General features: G+C 59.6%; 1 protein-coding gene across 1 annotated transcript in view; it reads left to right on the forward strand.

Moving 5' to 3' along the window:
- The first annotated feature begins 8,191 nt into the window (after nt 1-8,191).
- KCNK9 (potassium two pore domain channel subfamily K member 9) overlaps nt 8,192-17,584 on the forward strand; it is a 73,057-nt gene continuing 63,664 nt past the window's right edge. Inside the window, exon 1 of the mRNA XM_019724397.2 lies at nt 8,192-9,495. Within this exon, the coding sequence (XP_019579956.2) occupies nt 8,940-9,495 (556 nt within the window). The 5' untranslated portion in view covers nt 8,192-8,939. The remainder of the gene's footprint in view (nt 9,496-17,584) is intronic.

The raw sequence follows: 17,584 nt of genomic DNA on the forward strand, positions 1-17,584 counted from the left end.
GGAAACAGACTCAGGGAAGTGACAGACCGGAGGTCAAACAGCCAGTAGATGGTGATGCAGGATTGAAACCCAGGACCGTCTTTCTCCACAGTCCACCCATCTTCACCCCCCACCTCAAGTTCACAGACTGTGCCAGGGCAGTACATGGCTCAGCGTGAGGGTTTTCATGCTCCCGCCACCGGCTCAAGCAGGAACCTCGTTCTGCCCCTTCCACCAGGGAAGGACCTCTCCCCGGAAGGTCGGTCTCAGCCCTGAGCGAGATGTGCCCAGGGCTCACTGAGTGCCTGGCCAGGCCAGTCCTCACACAAGGTGCCCTCGCAGCCACCCCTCCCCCAAGCATCGCAGACCCCACGTGCCCATGCTTGAGTCGGTCTTGATTTGGGGACATTTGCTCGTGCTGTGTTGGGATGGCACAGTTGTCATCTGCTCAGGAGGGACTGAATCTCTGCCTGGCTCCATCTGGACTGCCCTGTGGGGAACCAAGTGTAGTGAAAACGAGAGCACAGCCTGCAGCGTGGTTCTGGGCTCGGCCTGGTGGCATCGGCGCCTCCTCCCTTCTCTCCTCCTTCCTGAACCCTCACGCACACCCACGGCCTTTCCACTTCTACCAGCTCCCTTGAACTCGACTCTTAAGGGAGGTTTTGCATCGGCAGCTGCTGGCTTTAGAGTGAAAGGTCACTGTTTCCCAGAGCTGGAGTCTGTTGCTGAAGTGCTGACTTCCGGGGGGGGGGGGGGGGGGGGAGGCGGAAATCCTTAGGATTGGCCTTTTTTCTTTTGTTATATTTTCCTCTATTTTTTAGATTTTAAGCAAAAACTGTTATTTGTGATCAAGAATAAATCAATGAAAAGGACACAATTATTTTTTAAAAAAGAGTCAGTGATTCTAATCTGCCACCATTAAGGAGATTTGAGGCATCAGGTACATGTGGGGAAGAGGTTTGGGGAGTTGGGGACCCCATGTCTGCCAGGCCCATCCTCGGGCGTTGGGGGCCAGACAGCATCAGAAGCTGCAGTGACTTCCCAATTCACATCCTACCCCACTGTCCCCAGCAGACCTCAGCACCGAGCAAGAGACACAGCGGTGGCCTCTGGGAGGCAGGTGACGTGAGCTGTGCAAACTGCAGCCCAAGCGCCTCCACAGTCATCAAAAGGGAGTCATTGTTTTAATTAGCCGCCCGTTTCTTGGGGGGCTTTCTTCCTCCAGGTCAGAGAGCTGCCCAGGCCCCAGTGCCCGCGTTGCCCTTGCCGGCAGATGGGGGGCCCCACACCCGTCCAGTGAGACGCCATGTGACTCAGCTGCCTGCTCCGTACAGACCCACGTGGACTTCTGCAAATGCACAGGTGAAGGCCAGCTGTCCGAGAGCTGCGAGAACCTTCATGAGCTGACCCTACCTCCCGTCCTCTGGGGACCTTGGAGCCCTGCCCTTGACCACCTTCTCCTGGGCCCGCCTCCCAGCCACCTTGGCCTGTTTGCTCCTCCCTGAACAAGCCAAGATCCTTCTCCTGACCCCAGGGCAGCAGCTGCTTCCTCTCCTGGATTCCAACATGTCATTAAAGTCTCAGTTCAAGTGCCAGCTCCTCGGGGAGGCTGTCCCTCACCACCGCACCCCAAATATTGCCCTGCCCACGCCACACTTTCCACTGTCCCACGTTGTCTCATCTTCCTGCAGTCACGTGTCTCCGGCTGTGCCCTGCTGGTTAACCAGTATATTGTCCACTCTCAGCAGGACGACTGCTGCATGACAGCAGAGACCTTGCAGCTGGCTCCCCAGTACTCTTTGTGGGCGTGGAAGGCAAGCGCTGGATTGCTAAGCTGCGAAGACTCCCTGGAGACCCTCGGGGGTCCTGAGCTCAGGGGCCATCGGAGGTAGATGGTTTACTCCGTGACCTCCTGTAAACCCTGCCACTTCTCTGGGCCGTGGTCTCCTCATTCGTCAAAGGAGGAAGGACACCAATTGCCAGAGTTCCTTCCAGCCCTGCGGGAAGGTTGTCCCTACTATGTGTGCATCCTTAGGGTGTGACTGTACCTACTCCGTGCTCATAGCAACCTCAAGAGCTGAGACTAACCCGTCCTACAGCCAGTGGCTGGAAGGCAAAGGTCCGTTTATTGGGGAGCCCTCTGGGGCTCCCTAGTCTTGGCTCTCTGGGTTCCGGCAGCCCCCATGTGATCTACAGGTCTTCAACTCCACACTCTGCTGTCTCCCATCCATTTGTGTCCCAGACCCCTGCTTCTGTCCAGCACAGGAACCCCCAGTCTGGCAGGCGATGTTAGGAGCAGAGAGCATCTCAGAGGTAGAGAAAGCCTCTCGGGCACTTCCAGAGGACTTGTGGCCTTAGTTCAGCTCAGTGAATGCTGGCCGAGCTTCCTCGCTGCTGGGGATAGACAGGCAGGAAGGTGTTGTCCCCAGGGAGCACGAGGCCGAGTGTGGATGTGGAGCCACAGTGCTGGTGGCAGTAAGCACAACGCCTCTCCAGACCCTTCCTGGGGGCCAGGGAGCCTCCTGGGGAGGAGCCAGGGAACGGGGGCTCGGCGGCCTTTGGGGGCCTTGGACACACCCCCTCCCTGGGCATTGACACACCTGCAAGGCCCTGAGACACCAGTGGTGTGTACAGGCCCGTGGCGTCACACTGAGAAGTCACTGCCAGCTTGGCTGTATTCGCAGAAATACCTTCTGCCACACAAAGGTGGAAGTGGCAGAGGCGAGAACCAGGCTTCTGAAAAGGAAAACTATTTAAACACCTTCCGCAGGGATCTGTAAACTCTGGGCACTGGCACCACAAGCGCGCCATGTGACGGGGCTAAAGTTATCCCGTGCCTGGAGGGAGCTGGCTGTGTATAGTGTCCCCACAGCGAGCATGTGGTGGCTGGCACCGCTCCCGGCCTGTGGGCAGTTAGGTGGAGAGAGGAGAGCAGTGTGCCCTCTGCGCGGGACTGCATGGGGCCGGCCTCTGCCAGAAGCCGCACACGCCTCGGCTCACTCGGCCGGGTGGGGGCCGCTCTCTTCCCCTTGCTTAACCAACCAGAATAGAGGCACCGAGACGGTCCCTGGCTGGCCCAAAGTCACACCAGGAGGAAATGACGGCCTGGGATTTGGACCCCGGCCGCCTGTACTTGCTGCATGGCCTGAGCGCAATTCGTGTCCATCTGGGAGAGGTGACACACAGATGATGGACAGCCTGGCCATGCCGGGTGTGTGTGTTAAAGACAGGCTGCTTCCGTGGAGAGTCAGCTGCCAACATTCACTGAGCTGAACTAAGGCCCCGAGGCCTCTGGAAGTGCCCGAGAGGCTTTCTGTGCCTCTGAGATGCTTTCTGCTCCCAACGTCGCCTGCCAGACTGGGGCTTTCCAAACCCGAGCTTTGCCCCTTCCTCTGTGCGGACACTGTCCAGGTGTTACTATCACACCAACAACCCTAGGGGATAATCCCATCTCACGCCCAAGTTCAAGATGAGGAAACTCGATTGGGCCACTTCCCCAAGATCCTGTGGTGAGGGTCTTCTCAGTCAACTATTGTTTTTGTTTATTTTTAAGAGCAGAAGATTTTTATTTTCAATTTTTGTTTTATTAATTTGTTACTACTTTTAAGAAGGCAGAAGAGCTGAGTTCAACAGCTGTCCCCATTCTATGAATGTCTAATTCTTTCAGGCACTGGGTGGGGAAGTGACTGCAAGAAAGGTCACGATGCAATTTCCTGGCCATCAGTATGTCCTTCTCGAATCCATTTCATTAATCTAGTCAGCAAACACCCAGGAGCCTCTGCTCTGCCTAGCCCGGGTACCCAGAAGTGGAGGCCAGGATGGGATGCCCTCCCACTGCCCAGGAGGCCCAGCTGTGGTTGCAAACACGCTGCCCTCCCATCGTCTCTGGCTGGTTTTAGAAGAGCCTCCCGCAGGTGTCGACACTGCCGCTCAGGCCTCGGTTAATGAGACCCTCCTGCTGGGCCTGGGTTCACACTCCTCCAGCAGCCCCCTCAGGAGCTGTCAGCTGGAGAAGCCTCTGCCGATCTCCAGATTGATCCTGGCAGCCCAGGGGCTTCGGGAATGTGATGGAGCTATTTACGGAACAGGCGTGGAGCGTGGCCATGGCTCAGGCCCCGTTCAGAAGCCTCGGATCCACTAATCACATTTCCTCTAATAAAGCAAGGATGTGTGTGCATGGGACACTGGGGGATGTCCTTGGCTTGAAGGAGGGGACAGCCTGAGCAAAAGCCGGGAGGGGTGGTGTGCATGGGCTGGGCTGGAGCGGGAGGTGGCCAGGAGGGAGGCAGAAGCTGAGGGGGGGGAATGCCAGGGGGAGAGGCTAGACTTGACCCAGGAGCAGCTGGAGGGCTTTCAGTACGGAAGTACAAGGGCCAGTGTATTGAGAAGGAGGTTCTGGCCCCAGCGGAGGAGAGAAGGGGGGTGCTCAGCTGGAAGTGGGGGGACCAGCAAGGACCAGAATGGGTGGAGGGCTTGTCTGTCAGGAACCAGAAGTGGAACCCAGGTCTCCTGCCTCCCTGTGCCTTGCTCTTTGGGCTGGGCCATTGGGATCTGGGCCCCAGGATCTGGTGTTGAGGCTGACCTCACGCCCCAAGGCAGATTCAGGGTTGAATGAACTTGGGAAACGCTGCTTGCAGTACTCCTGTCTGGGGCCACAGTGCCGGTTAGCCGATCAAAGGCTCTGAGAAGTCCCGCATCCTCTCCTGTCTAACCCAGTGTTCCTAAACTGTGTAACCACAGAGTCCTTGCTCAGTGACACATTCACATCCCAAGGAAGAATCTGGGAAGCTCTGGATGGGCCTGGCTGCCCAGTTGCAGAGTGCTTTGCTCTGGAATCTGCCACTGCTGGAGGTCTAACATGGAGATATACCATCCATTGCAAATGTTGTAGGCCACAAGGAGTCAGTGAGGTCTGGCAAAGCGAGGCATAGAGGGAAGAACCTAGTACTGGCCTCGAGGAAGAGCAGGCTCACCACAGCTCCTTTCTGTGATTTGGGGCCACCGGACTCAGTGCCTCACCTTCCCCATCTGTGAAATGGGGGCGATGAGTCTGCGTCCTCTGCCTATTTGCAAAGATATGGGCATTAATACGTGCCCATGGAGTCGGGTGTTCTGGGAGCAGCAGACAGCTCTGGCTCCTTGTCAGCAAAGGTGCATGCGCTGGGCCAGCACAGACTGCTGCCTATCAGGGCACCTGGGCACCCACTGGGGACCTCAGGCCGAGAGCGCTACATCTCTGTCTTCTAATAGTAGGATAATGTGTTTCACAGACACGGAATGCTGATGTGGGAGGAGCATTCGGCTGGGCGTGGGGCCCACTCTGCCTCACTGAAAATAAATTGGTCTCTGGCTCAGCTCGAGTCATCATCCTTAGACCGAGGGCTATGGGCACACTCAGTGTGTGTAAAGAACCTAGCAAACCGACCTAGTCAGTCAAGAGTTCTGAAACCATGATGTTCTTCATTACTTAATCAGATATATCTGTTTTTGCGAAAGACCCTGAGGTCCAGGGAGACTGCCAGAGGAGCAGACCGGCTGCCCGCTCGCAGGCACCAGTGGCACTAGTCCTGCTTGGGACCAACTCACAGTGGCCTAAACAGGAGAAAACGCGTTTGATCCCCCAGTGGGGTGGCTCTGGTGTGCCCTGTGGGCCTGTGGCCTCTTTACCTGCCTCCCTCCCTCTGCCATGGCTCCTCATAGAAATGCTTCCCCAGGGCTCTCATTGGTTGTGACGTTAACCACGCCCAGCAAATCGCTGTGTGGGGGGATCCTGGGCTCTGATTGGCCACACCTGAGCTCTGAATCCACCTCAAGGTTGGGCTGGGCTTGGTGCTTCAAGCAGGGGCAAAGAACCACAGAGGCAAAGAGGGAGGTGGGCTTCCCAGAAGCACTGTCAGCTGCCTGACCTCATTCTGAACTGTCACATGGCAGAACCCACAGTGAGAGCTGAGCAACTGCCTTGGAGATGAGTGCTGGGGAAACAGGAAGATGTCAAGACTTGGACTCTGCTCCAAGGAGCTCATGTTCCACCTGTAGGTCCGGACCATGGCTGGCCAGGAGGGGTGAGGGGCAGTGTGGGTGCAGATGGACAGACCAGGACACCCTCCCTTTCCACCCACCAGATCCCACCTGAGGCCTGCCTCCCCTGCCCTGTTTCTCTGGAGTCCAAAGGCTTTATTTTGGAGGGGGGAGAACCAGCATTTGGGGTTGGTGTGCTATCCATGGCACTGCAAACTTGGGGTCAGCAGGCAGCTGGGGCGTGAAGGAGCACTGGCCAGAGCCCCGGGGAAGTTCCAGTGCTGAGTCTGGATGGGAACTGCCGGTGTCCCTGGACACGTGCTCCTCTCTGGTTGGAAGGGTTCCCATCTGGAAAACAAGCGGTTTGGGCTAGTTTATCTCTGAGGTCCCTTCCAGTACACACACAAAGCGGTTCCGTTTTCCTGAAATGCTGTATGTAAACCGAGTAAAAGTGACTCTACAAAGCCTGGACTCTGCGGGCGGGGCGCGTCCCAACCCCCGTTCCCGCACCTGTCAGCGGGGACAGCCTGGACTCCCCTCCACAGGGTTGGCTCAAAGAGGCCCACCTGTGGGTCGGAGTCCAGTGCCCTCTGGTGGCGCCCAGGCCGGCAGGACGCTTCCGGACGGCGGAGGTCCGACGGCTGTGACTCAGGGGTGGCGCCGCAGCAGGGCTGCGGGAGGCACGGCCCGATTGGGGTTCCGTCGTGGGCCGAGCCACGGTGCAATTAATTGCCAGCTGCTGGGAATCCTGGTCGCCCGCTCGCGGTGACTCACCGGGAGGGCAGGCTCATTCACCGAGCGCGGGGGGCCTCGCTTTCTAAAATGAATTCTAAGAGCGCCTACTGGGGTGGGGCTCCTCGTCCTCTCCCGCCTCTCCAGCACTCAAGGTCGCCCGCAGACCCATTGGAGACCCGATGGCCCAGACATCTCCCACGCGTGGCCCCCTTCCCCGGTACCGCGGGGGCGCAAGCACCCGAGAGTCCGTGACATAGGGCGGAAAGCGTCCCAGCCGGGCAGCCTCGTTGAGGCACTGGGTACCCAGACTCGTTTGGCCCTGAGTCCCTGTGGACGAGCAGCCGAAGCATAGCCCCAGGGGGCGACTCAGAGGGGTCAGGGCTCCCGGAATCCGCTGGCTGAGCGAGGGTTGGGTTTGATTCCCTGGCCTACTTCGCATTTCCCATGGCCACCTCTGCTCCGCCTCTTAGCCCGCCGCCGGGGGTCGTCCCTTTTCTCAAGTCTCCATCTGTTCCTTGGCTGGGTCCAAGGGAGGTCGCGTGAACAAGGGAAGGGGAGACCGGGGGTCTCCACGGCTTCAACCTACACACTTAGAGCTCCAAGAGCTTAGGGGGCCGGTGGTCGAGGAAAACCACCCTCGACGACCTGAAGGGAGATAGAGAAGTGGGCACGGGAGGCTGAAATGGGAAGGGGATAAAGCGGGGAGAGGCTTTCCCCCTGGATACAAGGCAAAGGTGCGCCCCAGCACGAGCCTCGTGCTCCCTCCCCAGGGTGGTTCTGAGAGGAACCGTAACGCAGCGCGGGGAGTACGGGGGCGGGGCAGGGTTGCGGCGTTCCGGTGCAACTTCCGTGCCCAGCTTTAGGGAACCAAGGAGTGTTTCTTGGAAAAGCAACAGGGAGGGAACGGGGAATGTGGCGTCCTCCCCTGCGGCCCGGACCGGAAGAGTGGCGGCCCATGCCATCCTCAGCGCTCTCCGGGGGATCGACGCAGGTCGGCAGGTGCTGAGCCACCCAGCCCGCAACGCTTACGGGGCTTGAGGCAGCCCTCGGGACCCCACCACGCGTTGAGGATGTGCCCCCGGCCAGTGACACGCGCCAGCGCCAGGTGGCTGGCCCTGGGGTAACGGCGTGTGCTGCCGCGCTCCCCGGTGCCCACGGCCCCCTCTCCTTGTGCTCCCCACTCTCCACCGAATCTCTCGTCTCCCCTAAGCCGCCTGCCTTCTAGGGCTGAAGCCCCTTTCCTTCCCCAGCCCCGGTCCGGGTCCCCGAAACTCTCACACCCGGCGTGGCTGCAAGCGCTCTCAGGGAGCCAGGCTTGAAGAACCGGAGCAGCCTCCGAATTCTCCCATCCCCCCGGCCGAAACCTGCTGGTGGCTCCGCCCCCACCTCCGCTCGGGCTACGCCCAGTCCTCCGCCCGCCTCCCCCCCTCCCCGGCAGCATCGGCCGCCCCTCCCTGGCTCCCTCCGCGTGCGCCTTGGGCCGCGCTCGGTCTGCAGCGGTAGCTGCCGCGGCTGCCTCGCCAGTTGGCTGGGGACCCGGCAGGAGGTGGCGCGCCCGGGACGCTGCGGGAGGGTGGAAAGGAGGAAGGGAGGAAGGCCGGGCCTCCGCGTAGCCCGGCCCCCGCCCCCCGCGGCCCTCCCGCCTGAGCCGGGCTGCCACGCGCGCGCACACGCACACACAGACACACGCATAGACACACGCACACACACTCGGGCTCCCTCCGGCGCGCACGCACGCAGCGCCCTGAGCAGACCAGCGCGGCGGCCGCCTTCCCGGACGCCCGGACGCTGGAGGGCCCCGACCCCGGCGCGGCTGATGCGCGCGCGCCCGCCCCGCAGCTCCGCGAGGCCCGCGGGACCCACCCCGCCGCCTCGGGGGCTGAGCGAAGCAAACTTCGTGGACCGGCCGACGCCCGGCGGGGACCCGGCCGCGTCCCTGCGCGCCCTGGTGGGCGCCGGGCTCTCGGACCCTCGGGCACCAGGCTGCCTCGCCCGCTGCACCTGCTTGTCTCCCTCTCCGCTTGCTGGGGACTCCAGAGACGCCGCCACTTCGCAAACTTTCCCACACTCCCCTCGAGGGGGGGCGAGGAGGGGTCAAAGGGGAAGGAGGTCCCGCGGGCCGCGCTCCCGCTCCCGCCCCTGCTTTTCCGGCGGGAGCGGGGGGCGGGGTGCGGAGGGCAGCGCGGCGCCCGGCGGGGCCGCTGTGCATGGCCCTGCGCAGTGGGGCGCGCTGCTTCGGCCGGGTCTGGCGCAGGGTGTCGGGGCTGCCGGACGCCTGGCCCCGGCGCTCGAGCAGCCTCCTGTGCCTGTCCGCCTTCGCGCCCGCGCCCGCGCCGCCCCGCCAGCCTCCCCGCCCCCCGCCTCCCCGCTGCCGCCGCCGCTTACAACTTGGAGGCGGCGGCGGCCGGGCGCTGCAGTGGGACGCGCGCGGCTGCGAGCCTGCGGGACATGCCCCCCGCGCCGGCTCCTTGCTGGCGGCCATGAAGAGGCAGAACGTGCGGACTCTGTCCCTCATCGTCTGCACCTTCACCTACCTGCTGGTGGGCGCCGCCGTCTTCGACGCCCTCGAGTCGGACCACGAGATGCGCGAGGAGGAAAAACTCAAAGCCGAGGAGATCCGGATCAAGGGGAAGTACAACATCAGCAGCGAGGACTACCGGCAGCTGGAACTCGTGATCCTGCAGTCGGAGCCGCACCGCGCCGGCGTCCAGTGGAAATTCGCTGGCTCCTTCTACTTTGCCATCACGGTTATCACCACCATAGGTAAGGGCTGGGCGCGCCCCGGGAGGAGCCGGGGAGGCGGCGAGCGCGCGGCGCGGGGCTGGGTGCGGGGCGCCGAGCGTTCAACGCAGTCTGTCGCTGGGGCTCCTCTGGCAGCGCCAGGTCCTTTCTCAGGAGCCCCCTCCTCTCCTGCGCCCCCTCGCGGACCCCACCCGATGCTCCCCTCCGCGCGGATGTCGGGCCCGGCGTGAGAGCCCCAAGCGAGCGTGCCGGAGCCGGGAGGGCGGAGGCGCCACTTTTGCGAAGAGAGTGGAGCGCTAAGAATAATCGCATAGCAGACACCCACCCACCCACCGCCCCGGCGCGGCTGGGCTGCGCGGGGTTCCAAGCCTTACACTTACTGCCTCTCCCGGAGTTGGAGAGGGCTGGCCTGGCACCGCGGCACGGACAGGGACTCAGGTGGCAGGGGGCTGCTCCTGGAGCGTGGCAGGCGCTGGCCCCTCGCCAGCCTCCAGCCGTCTCTGAGCCCAGATTTCAGTTCTCCTTCCTGCTGGCGCCTCTTCTTCAAATTCTGGAACTGGTGGTGCCAGGCCCCGGGGGAGAGAGTTTGCTGTCTAGTGATTGGAGAGGGGGTGGCAGTGGGGTGAACTGTGCTAGGAGCAAGGTCCAGGGTTGGGGGCGGGGCAGGAGCGTCCCACCCCCAGGCTGACAGTGATGAAGGCAAGTCTGCATATTGCCCAGAAACCGAAGTTCAGCCTCAATCTGGGCAGAGAGTCAGTTGGTAGACCCTGGGGATTCCTGTGGGTGAGCAGTCCCTGGTGGGTGACCAGGGCAGTCCCCACACTGAGGCCTGGGGTTTGGGAAAACTCGCAGACATTACACTTTGAGAGACACCTTTGGGAACTCAAGCAGGTCACTTTATCCCAGTGGGTGTGGAGATGGTGTCCCTGGCAGGAGGCAGGTGGTGTCTCTGGTTTGCAGGTTGTCCCAGCAGGCCACCCTCTCCCTCCACAGTCACCTCGTCCATCCATCCTGGCCTGTCAGGGCCACCATGTTGGCCTGGGGTGGTCTGTCCTGTCCCCCTCCAGCCCCCCCCTTTGCCCAGAGAAGAGGCTTCCTCGCTCCCACCCCTCTCCTCCCTCCTGCCTTGCTTCTCTGGACCGCCTCTGATTTTCCCCTCGATATTTTTCTTTGTCTGGAAAGCTCTGCATGCTGACAAAACAGGATTTCTCAGTGCCATATGCAACAGGAAGCACTAGCACAGGACGGCCTGTCTTTCCTTCTTGGTTGACAAGACTTTTTAGAGAGTCATCTTGTTTGCAATGTTTAATTCATTGGTGCAGGTTTTTTATGTTTTTGGAAGGAAATTGTCCTCCTGTTGTCTCCATAACCAGCTTTGCTGCCGCTTGCCCCATGCCCTTGGCTCAGGGGCCGAAACACAGAAAAGTCCTTCCTTTCCCACCCTGTCCTTCCAGCGCCTGAAAAGGCCAGTCGCTCATTACCATCACGTCTGTCTTTAAACTTCCAGAGTGTACTGTGGCAGTAACACGCAGAGGTGCAGGTGGCGATCCTAGGGGACGGGCCTGGACTAGGCCTCCCACACTGACCACCGCCGGCAGGGGAGAACCCATCCTTCCCCAGCTGTGTCTTTAGTGAGCTTGACCCAGGCCAGGTGACGTCTGGCAGTGAACCGCTACATAAGACGTGTGGCCGGTCCTGAGAGTTGAACTTCAGTATTAGGTGACTGAGTTAAAATCAAACCCAGAGAGAGACAGTCTATTTACCTGAGAAAAGAAACAGACTGATAAAGTTCTTATGGAGGTGTGTTTATTGACTCTGATTGGTAGTTCTGGGCATATGCTTCTAATGGTTAAAGCTCCACAGAGAAACTGGCAGGAAAGTACGAGCAAAGGAAAGTACTGTTATCTCAGCCAGGGGTGCGGGTGGGAGTCGAATCAGTGTAGGACCACAGAGGTGTCAGATGATTATGCTGATTTTTCTCAATTCCTTGATTGAGTGTTCAACTGGCTTTCTGGAAAGAAAGGTGGGAATAGGTATGTAAAGGTGGGAAGGAAAGACTGTCCTCTCTCAGCTGTCCTGCAGAGGAAAGACACTGAACTTGGAGCCTGAGTCCAGCCATACTAGAAGAGCATGGCGACGTGGTTTCCCTGCTCCCAGCCTCAGTTTCCCCACTAGAAGGGGCATTGCACGATAACCACGTGCAGCTGCCTGGCATGTGCGGTGCAGTTAGTACATCTGCATTCACGCTCTGTGACATGGCACAAGTCTCGTGCTCTCTGCCCTAGGAAGCTGTGTAGCAGAAGCGCTGGAATTTACAGGAAACAAAGCACCTTTCTACTTGATTCTGTTTGTTTTCTTCTTTTTTAATATAAATGCAAATTAAGGTGCTCTTAGGCCTAGAACAAAACCCAGCCCCAAGCCAAGCCCTCCAAGGAATTGTCTCCTACTGGACAGTGATGTTAATGAGTCAGGTTAATCTTCACGGGTGTTCTTGTTTTTAATCTAACCTTGAGCGATTTCTCCAGCGGGCTTCAACTTTGCGCTCACGTCTGGAGGTGGGGCAGGAGGCCCTGGCGCTCTCGTCAGCTAATGAAGGCCGCTTCTCAGAGGCGGTGATTAGCTCACTCTGGGCGATGGATTTTAACAACATATGTAATTACCACTTCACATGGGGTCTGCGGCCGCACCTTCCTGCAAGACTTAGGGGGGTATCACGCTGAATGCCACCAGCTCTCCCAGAAGCCCAGGGCATAGCCACCGTTGTTACCAGGAGGGGAGAGCAGAGGTCCAGAGGCCTCTGAAAGGGCAGGCGTGCCGCCGTCATTAATCCGGCTCTGGTTGCCACTCCTGTCCACTTGTTTCTTTTGACATCTGTGCCACTTGTCGCTACTTCCTAGGACATTCTGTTGTTGCCTTCTAAACTTGGGAAGCCCTAGACCTTTGGAACTCAGCACCCCATTTAAGATGGAAAACCCTACAGGGCCCTTCCATGCTTGTCTGATCAGCAGGACAGTTGGAAAACCTCCCGTCCCTTCCTAGACAGGGTGGACGTCGGGAGGGCTGGCCAGGGCCTGCGTGGGGCTGTGGAGTGTTTAACGTGAACTTGTCTGCTTGTGGCTAAGGCCTGGGTGCACTAGGGACCCCCAACAAACTTGTAACTCCTACAGGACGTGCATTAGGCCAAAATTGTGTCCCACAATCAGCTGTTCCTCCTGACGGCAGGGCAGGAATCTCCACAAGGCTTCCTTCTGGAATCTAACATTTGTGGTTGTAGTTGGTACCACTTCAGGATCATTCAGGAAGAAGAAACCACACTTAGAATTCAGGTCTCCTGTGCAGCGCCAGGAGGGTGGTTTGCAGACTGGTGTGTGTGAGGGAAGCAGGGAAGGAGACTAGGAGACAGGGACATGTGGGCTTTCTGTTTCTGCCGCAGTTCGGAGGAGTGGAGAGACTTACACATGGGACAGTGTTTCCTCAGGCTCTCGGGGCCCCTCTGAAGGCAAGGGTGGCTGCTCCAGTAATTGGGGTGGCTGCCCTAGAAGCCCGGGTGGGGCACACTCTCAGAAAAAGTTTTGGGACCCGTAGTTTCCTGGATCAGCTCTGGTACCTGCTTGGCTCCAGAACACAATGGGACGCATCCCTCTTCTCGTGCTTACACAGTTTTCACAAAGTGGAGAGCGTTTCCTTTTTTCCAGCACTCCTGGGTGTAGTTTTCCATACGTGGTTTACACTCTCACCATGTGCCTGCCCCTGCCTTGTCTCTGCTGCCTCTGAGGCTCTGGGGACAGTCTAGATGACAAGATAAGGCCTGGCCTTGAGGCAGGAGGGGAGCTGGAAACCCAAGCAGTTGGTTGCAGTCCAGCGTGCAGAGCGGGGACAGCTAAGCCCAGTTAACCCCTCCCGTACCACCTGCGTGGACTGCATACTAGAGGGAGTGTTGGCGGGTGGCCCTTGCACCCATCTCAGGGGTCCTCACCCCCTCCAGGAAGTCTTCTTGGCTTTCCTCTGTGCCACTCCCTGCCTCCCTGAGCTGTGTCCCCTGCCCTCTGGGCCTCCTCCAAGTCCAGCATGGTATTCTGGCCTGGCCCAAGCTGGGTGCTTCCTCCCCTGGCTCGGAGTGGCCACCTCGTAAAGGCCTGTAGAATGGAAGCAGGCCCACATGGGCTGAGCCTGCTGATGCCAGACGCAGCCTGAAGCTTCCACACACATGCGAGGCTGGAGGGGGTACTGCCCCACTTTGCAGATGCGGAAACTGAGGTGCTGATCAGGCAGCACGCACTGAGGCAAAGGGACTTGAACTTGTGTTGCAGTCAGGGTCTCCTCTCTGGAGGCTCCAGCGTGGTGTCGGCCCTGGAACCAGGGAGGGGCCTGTGGAATATTCCATCTGTGTCTCTCTGTTTCTCCCTTTAACTCCACCACTTAGGAGACCTGCTCAGTCAGAGCCAGGTGAAGGAGCCAGTCGCCTAGCCCACCGTGGGCTGGAAGGCAGGGGTGGGTTCCCTTGTGACTGTCCAGAGTAGCAGCTGGCCGTGTGTGGGAGGCTCGTGCCTCCCGGGGACGGCTCCTCCTCCCCAGGCCCTGCCGGGACCTGGCCTCGCTCCGCGGAGACCCCACCCTCCCGTAAACACGTCTCCCGTAAACACGCCTATTTATAGATGTCATGGAGGAGGTAGAGAAGGGAAGCAGAGAGGGCTTCCTTCTGACTCTGGATCACATAAAAGTGACAGCTCTTCTGAAGCGTGCGGAGTCACCGAGCTGAGTGCCGCAAGGCAGGGGTGGGTATCAGACAAGACCCAGTGTTCCAACACCCATTGCTTCACCTGCTCCTTCCTGGGCCACGCTCGCCGGCTGAGTCAGGGAGAGCTGAGCGGGAGCGGGGGAGCCTGGCTTCAGTGTCCATCGCTTCCCCGATGCACCTGTGTTCGAACCTCCATCCTTCATTCCCCAGGTGCTCACTCACTCAGTCCTCCATTCAGTTGGTTTAGTAAATTGTAATGTTCATACAGAAAAGTGTGCCTATCACAAGTGAATTGCTTAATGGTTCCTGAAAACAAGCCATGCCCCAGTAGCTAGCATTCAGAACAAGAACCAGAACATTACCAGCAGCCCAGAACCTCCCTCATCCGTCAGCTTCTGCTTGAATGTCTCTAGTGACAGGGAGCTCATTACCTCACACGTGCTGAAGTGGTTGGTGTGGGTGTAGATGAATGTTGAGGTTAGTGTGTCAGTTCTGATCTGGTGGGCCACCATGTGAAAAGGAGGGGGTTGTGTGTGTATGTAAGAGGCCTTCTGTCAAAGGGGTGGCCAGTCTCGCTGATGGTCACCTGCGGAGGAGCCGGAGGGCGTCCATTTAGAAACTGGAACTCGGTGGGGCCCATGCCTGGGAGAAGAGAGGGAAGCAGTGTGTGGGTGAGAGTGGCGTGGGGAGGGGGTGTTGAGGTGGTCCAGGGTGTGACTAGCATGGGAGCCAGGATGGACGGGCTGCCACCCCGGGGACCGGCCCCTCTGAGTCAGAGCACAGAGCAGCCCCACGCTCTGTTTACACCAGGCTTGCCAGAGGACAAGGGAACACACAGGCGGAAGGAAATGTAATGTCTGGTCTCAGTAGAGCCCGGGGATTAGGAGGTAAGGACCCTAGTTGGACCCCGTTGATAAAGGAGGGGCCGTGGGTACCCTTGAGAGAATCCCACGGCAGAAGAATTCTGGGGCATGAGAATTTGGGTGAGGGTCTTCCCCTCTACCTAGTGGAGTATCCTCTGACGTGCCAGCCTTGGGGTGGAGGGGTCTGGTGTTCATTTCCTTAAGAGATTTTTGTTCCAGGGTCCCTTTCCCTGCCTGTCCCAACTCTGGGACGTCCTCCTGTAGAAAGGTTTCCCTTTGTAGCTACGGGCACCCACGCGGTAGCTTACAGTTCTCCAAAGGGAGGACTGAGTGGAGCTTGGCTCACCTCCTGTCCCGTCATAATGTTCAGGAATGTGGGGGTAGTCTGGGCCCCCAAGTTTCTCCTGATGATGCTCTTCCTGAGCCCGGTGCCTCTCCTCTGAGGGAGTCTGGTCTGTGGGTGCCCCCCAGTCCAGTCTGCCATGTAGGGAGAGCACGTGGTCCAGGAGCTGTGCTTCTGTGAATACACTGCGTTCTGCGCCCGGCCTTCTGCTTCTGGGCCGTCCCTCCCGCGGTGAAGTGGCCCGAGCTTCTGGTTCCTGCAGACATCTCTCTTTGTGCTCCTGGGCCGTGGCTGTTCTGACTTGGCCGGGTGGGAACCCAAGGACAGGCCCCAGAGGTGATCTCCCAGCACAAAGCACAATTGTGTGCTGTGGACACAGAGACGGAGGGATGATGGCTGATGGGAAAATTTGCAGCGGGGAAAGAAGAGAAAATTTAGGAGCATCTGTGAGCAGGTTGGGCCGTTGTGAGCAGATGTCAGCCTCTGGGCCTGGGGAAGCAGAGGTGCCCCGAGCTGACGTGTTTGCTGGCCTCGGCACTTCTCCAGCCGTGCTCCTGGGGTCCTGGGGTCAGCCAGGTCCCAGCCACGACCCAGCCTGCTCTCGGAACAGCCGTTGTTAGGTGGTGCCAGCGAGTGGGATGGTGTGCCCTGAGGCCCGTCCTCACCCTCATCACGCTGCCAGCCTGGGAAGGAACCACGGAGTGGCCATGGGTGAAGGGTGGGACCAGACTAGAGGCTGCTGTGGGGTGCTGGGGGGTGGAGGTAATGGTGTGGGGAGGGGACACTGGGCCAGGCCTCTGGAGAGTGGAGGAGGGCAAATCCAGGCGCTGCCACCAACCTCTGGCTGCTGAACCTGTGTAGAGGGGCTTAGAGGGCAGGCAGATTATGGGGTTCACAGCCCTGCAGGACTGCTCACGTCCGGCTCATGGCTGGTCCTGCAGACCTTGGCTTCCTCATCTGTGAAATGGGGACATGGAACTTAGCGTCCACGGTGCCGTGAGCACCAGCGCACGTGCGTGTGCAAGACCTTGCACTGCGCCCAGCCTTCCGTTGTCATGGTGATGGGTAGGTGGGTACCTGTGTGCTCCATCAGCACTGGGCACAGTTGGGAAGTTGTCCTTTGTAGCTTCCCAGCTCTGCCGTCCAATCCACACTCTGGGGACATTGCATCCCCTACGTTTCTCTAGCCCTAACACCGCTTCTGGGTCCTGCAGCCCTGACCCGGTGAGGGGCTACCTGGTGCCCACTCTGCTCTCAGGAAGCGCCCTCGGAGACGAGAGCATCCTCGCTACAGCTGAGCTTTCCTCTTCCTCTGGTGACCCTCAGCCCCGTGGACAAAGGACTTGGTCCTTTGCTTCCAGCCACCACGCCTCGGGATCCCGGAGCGCTTCTTGCATGGCACCCAGTTTTGTGTTCAGGCTGCAGCCTCCCAGGAGACACCTGAGTCCCCAGAGCTGGACACTCAGTGGTCCCAGGCTCCCTGGGGCTCCGCCAGGCCCTGGGGCTGCTCAGGGCACGCCTGCCAGACGCCATGTCACACGCCTGTGCCCCCCCCCGCTTCCCCCCCACCCCCCAGCAGGAGAACTTTGAGTTCAGTGCTTCAGGTGACACCTTTCCACTCAGTTGGGCGTCGGGACCACTGGGCAGGCACAAGACACAGGCCCCAGCCTTTTGAACTTGAGCTGTTGGTTTTAATAGAAGGTGGCAGGTTAGGAACCCACCTTGTCCAAAGAGGGAGCTTCTCACTCCCATGGCTTAGACGTGTGATCTCAGTCCCCAAGGGCCACTGTTAATGACAGGCCCATGTGAGTCTGTCGGCAACTGGCAGGAAGAGATACCCACCTGTGAAATGGCCCTTGGCTGTCCCTGGCCCTGCCAGATGTGTGGGTGCAGCCTATTCAGGAAGATGAGAGGCCACCAAGCACATAGTGTCACTAGCCCTTTGCCTGGGGCTGAGGGGCACAGGGGTTCGTGCACTCGAGGTGCCTTGTCATGGCACCCAGCCTTCCACCCCGCTGCACCCTGGGCCCTGCCTGGCCCTCCCGGCCTGTGGCTCCCTCCCTCCATCTCCCTCCCTCTCTCCTACACACCCTGTAACACGACTTGGCAGTTCCAACCTGGGATCCTGCCCACGCTTCCCCTCTGCCGAACCTGGAACAGTCGTTG

Source organism: Rhinolophus sinicus, linkage group LG12 (assembly GCF_036562045.2).
Source record: "Rhinolophus sinicus isolate RSC01 linkage group LG12, ASM3656204v1, whole genome shotgun sequence".
Taxonomy (NCBI): domain Eukaryota; kingdom Metazoa; phylum Chordata; class Mammalia; order Chiroptera; family Rhinolophidae; genus Rhinolophus; species Rhinolophus sinicus.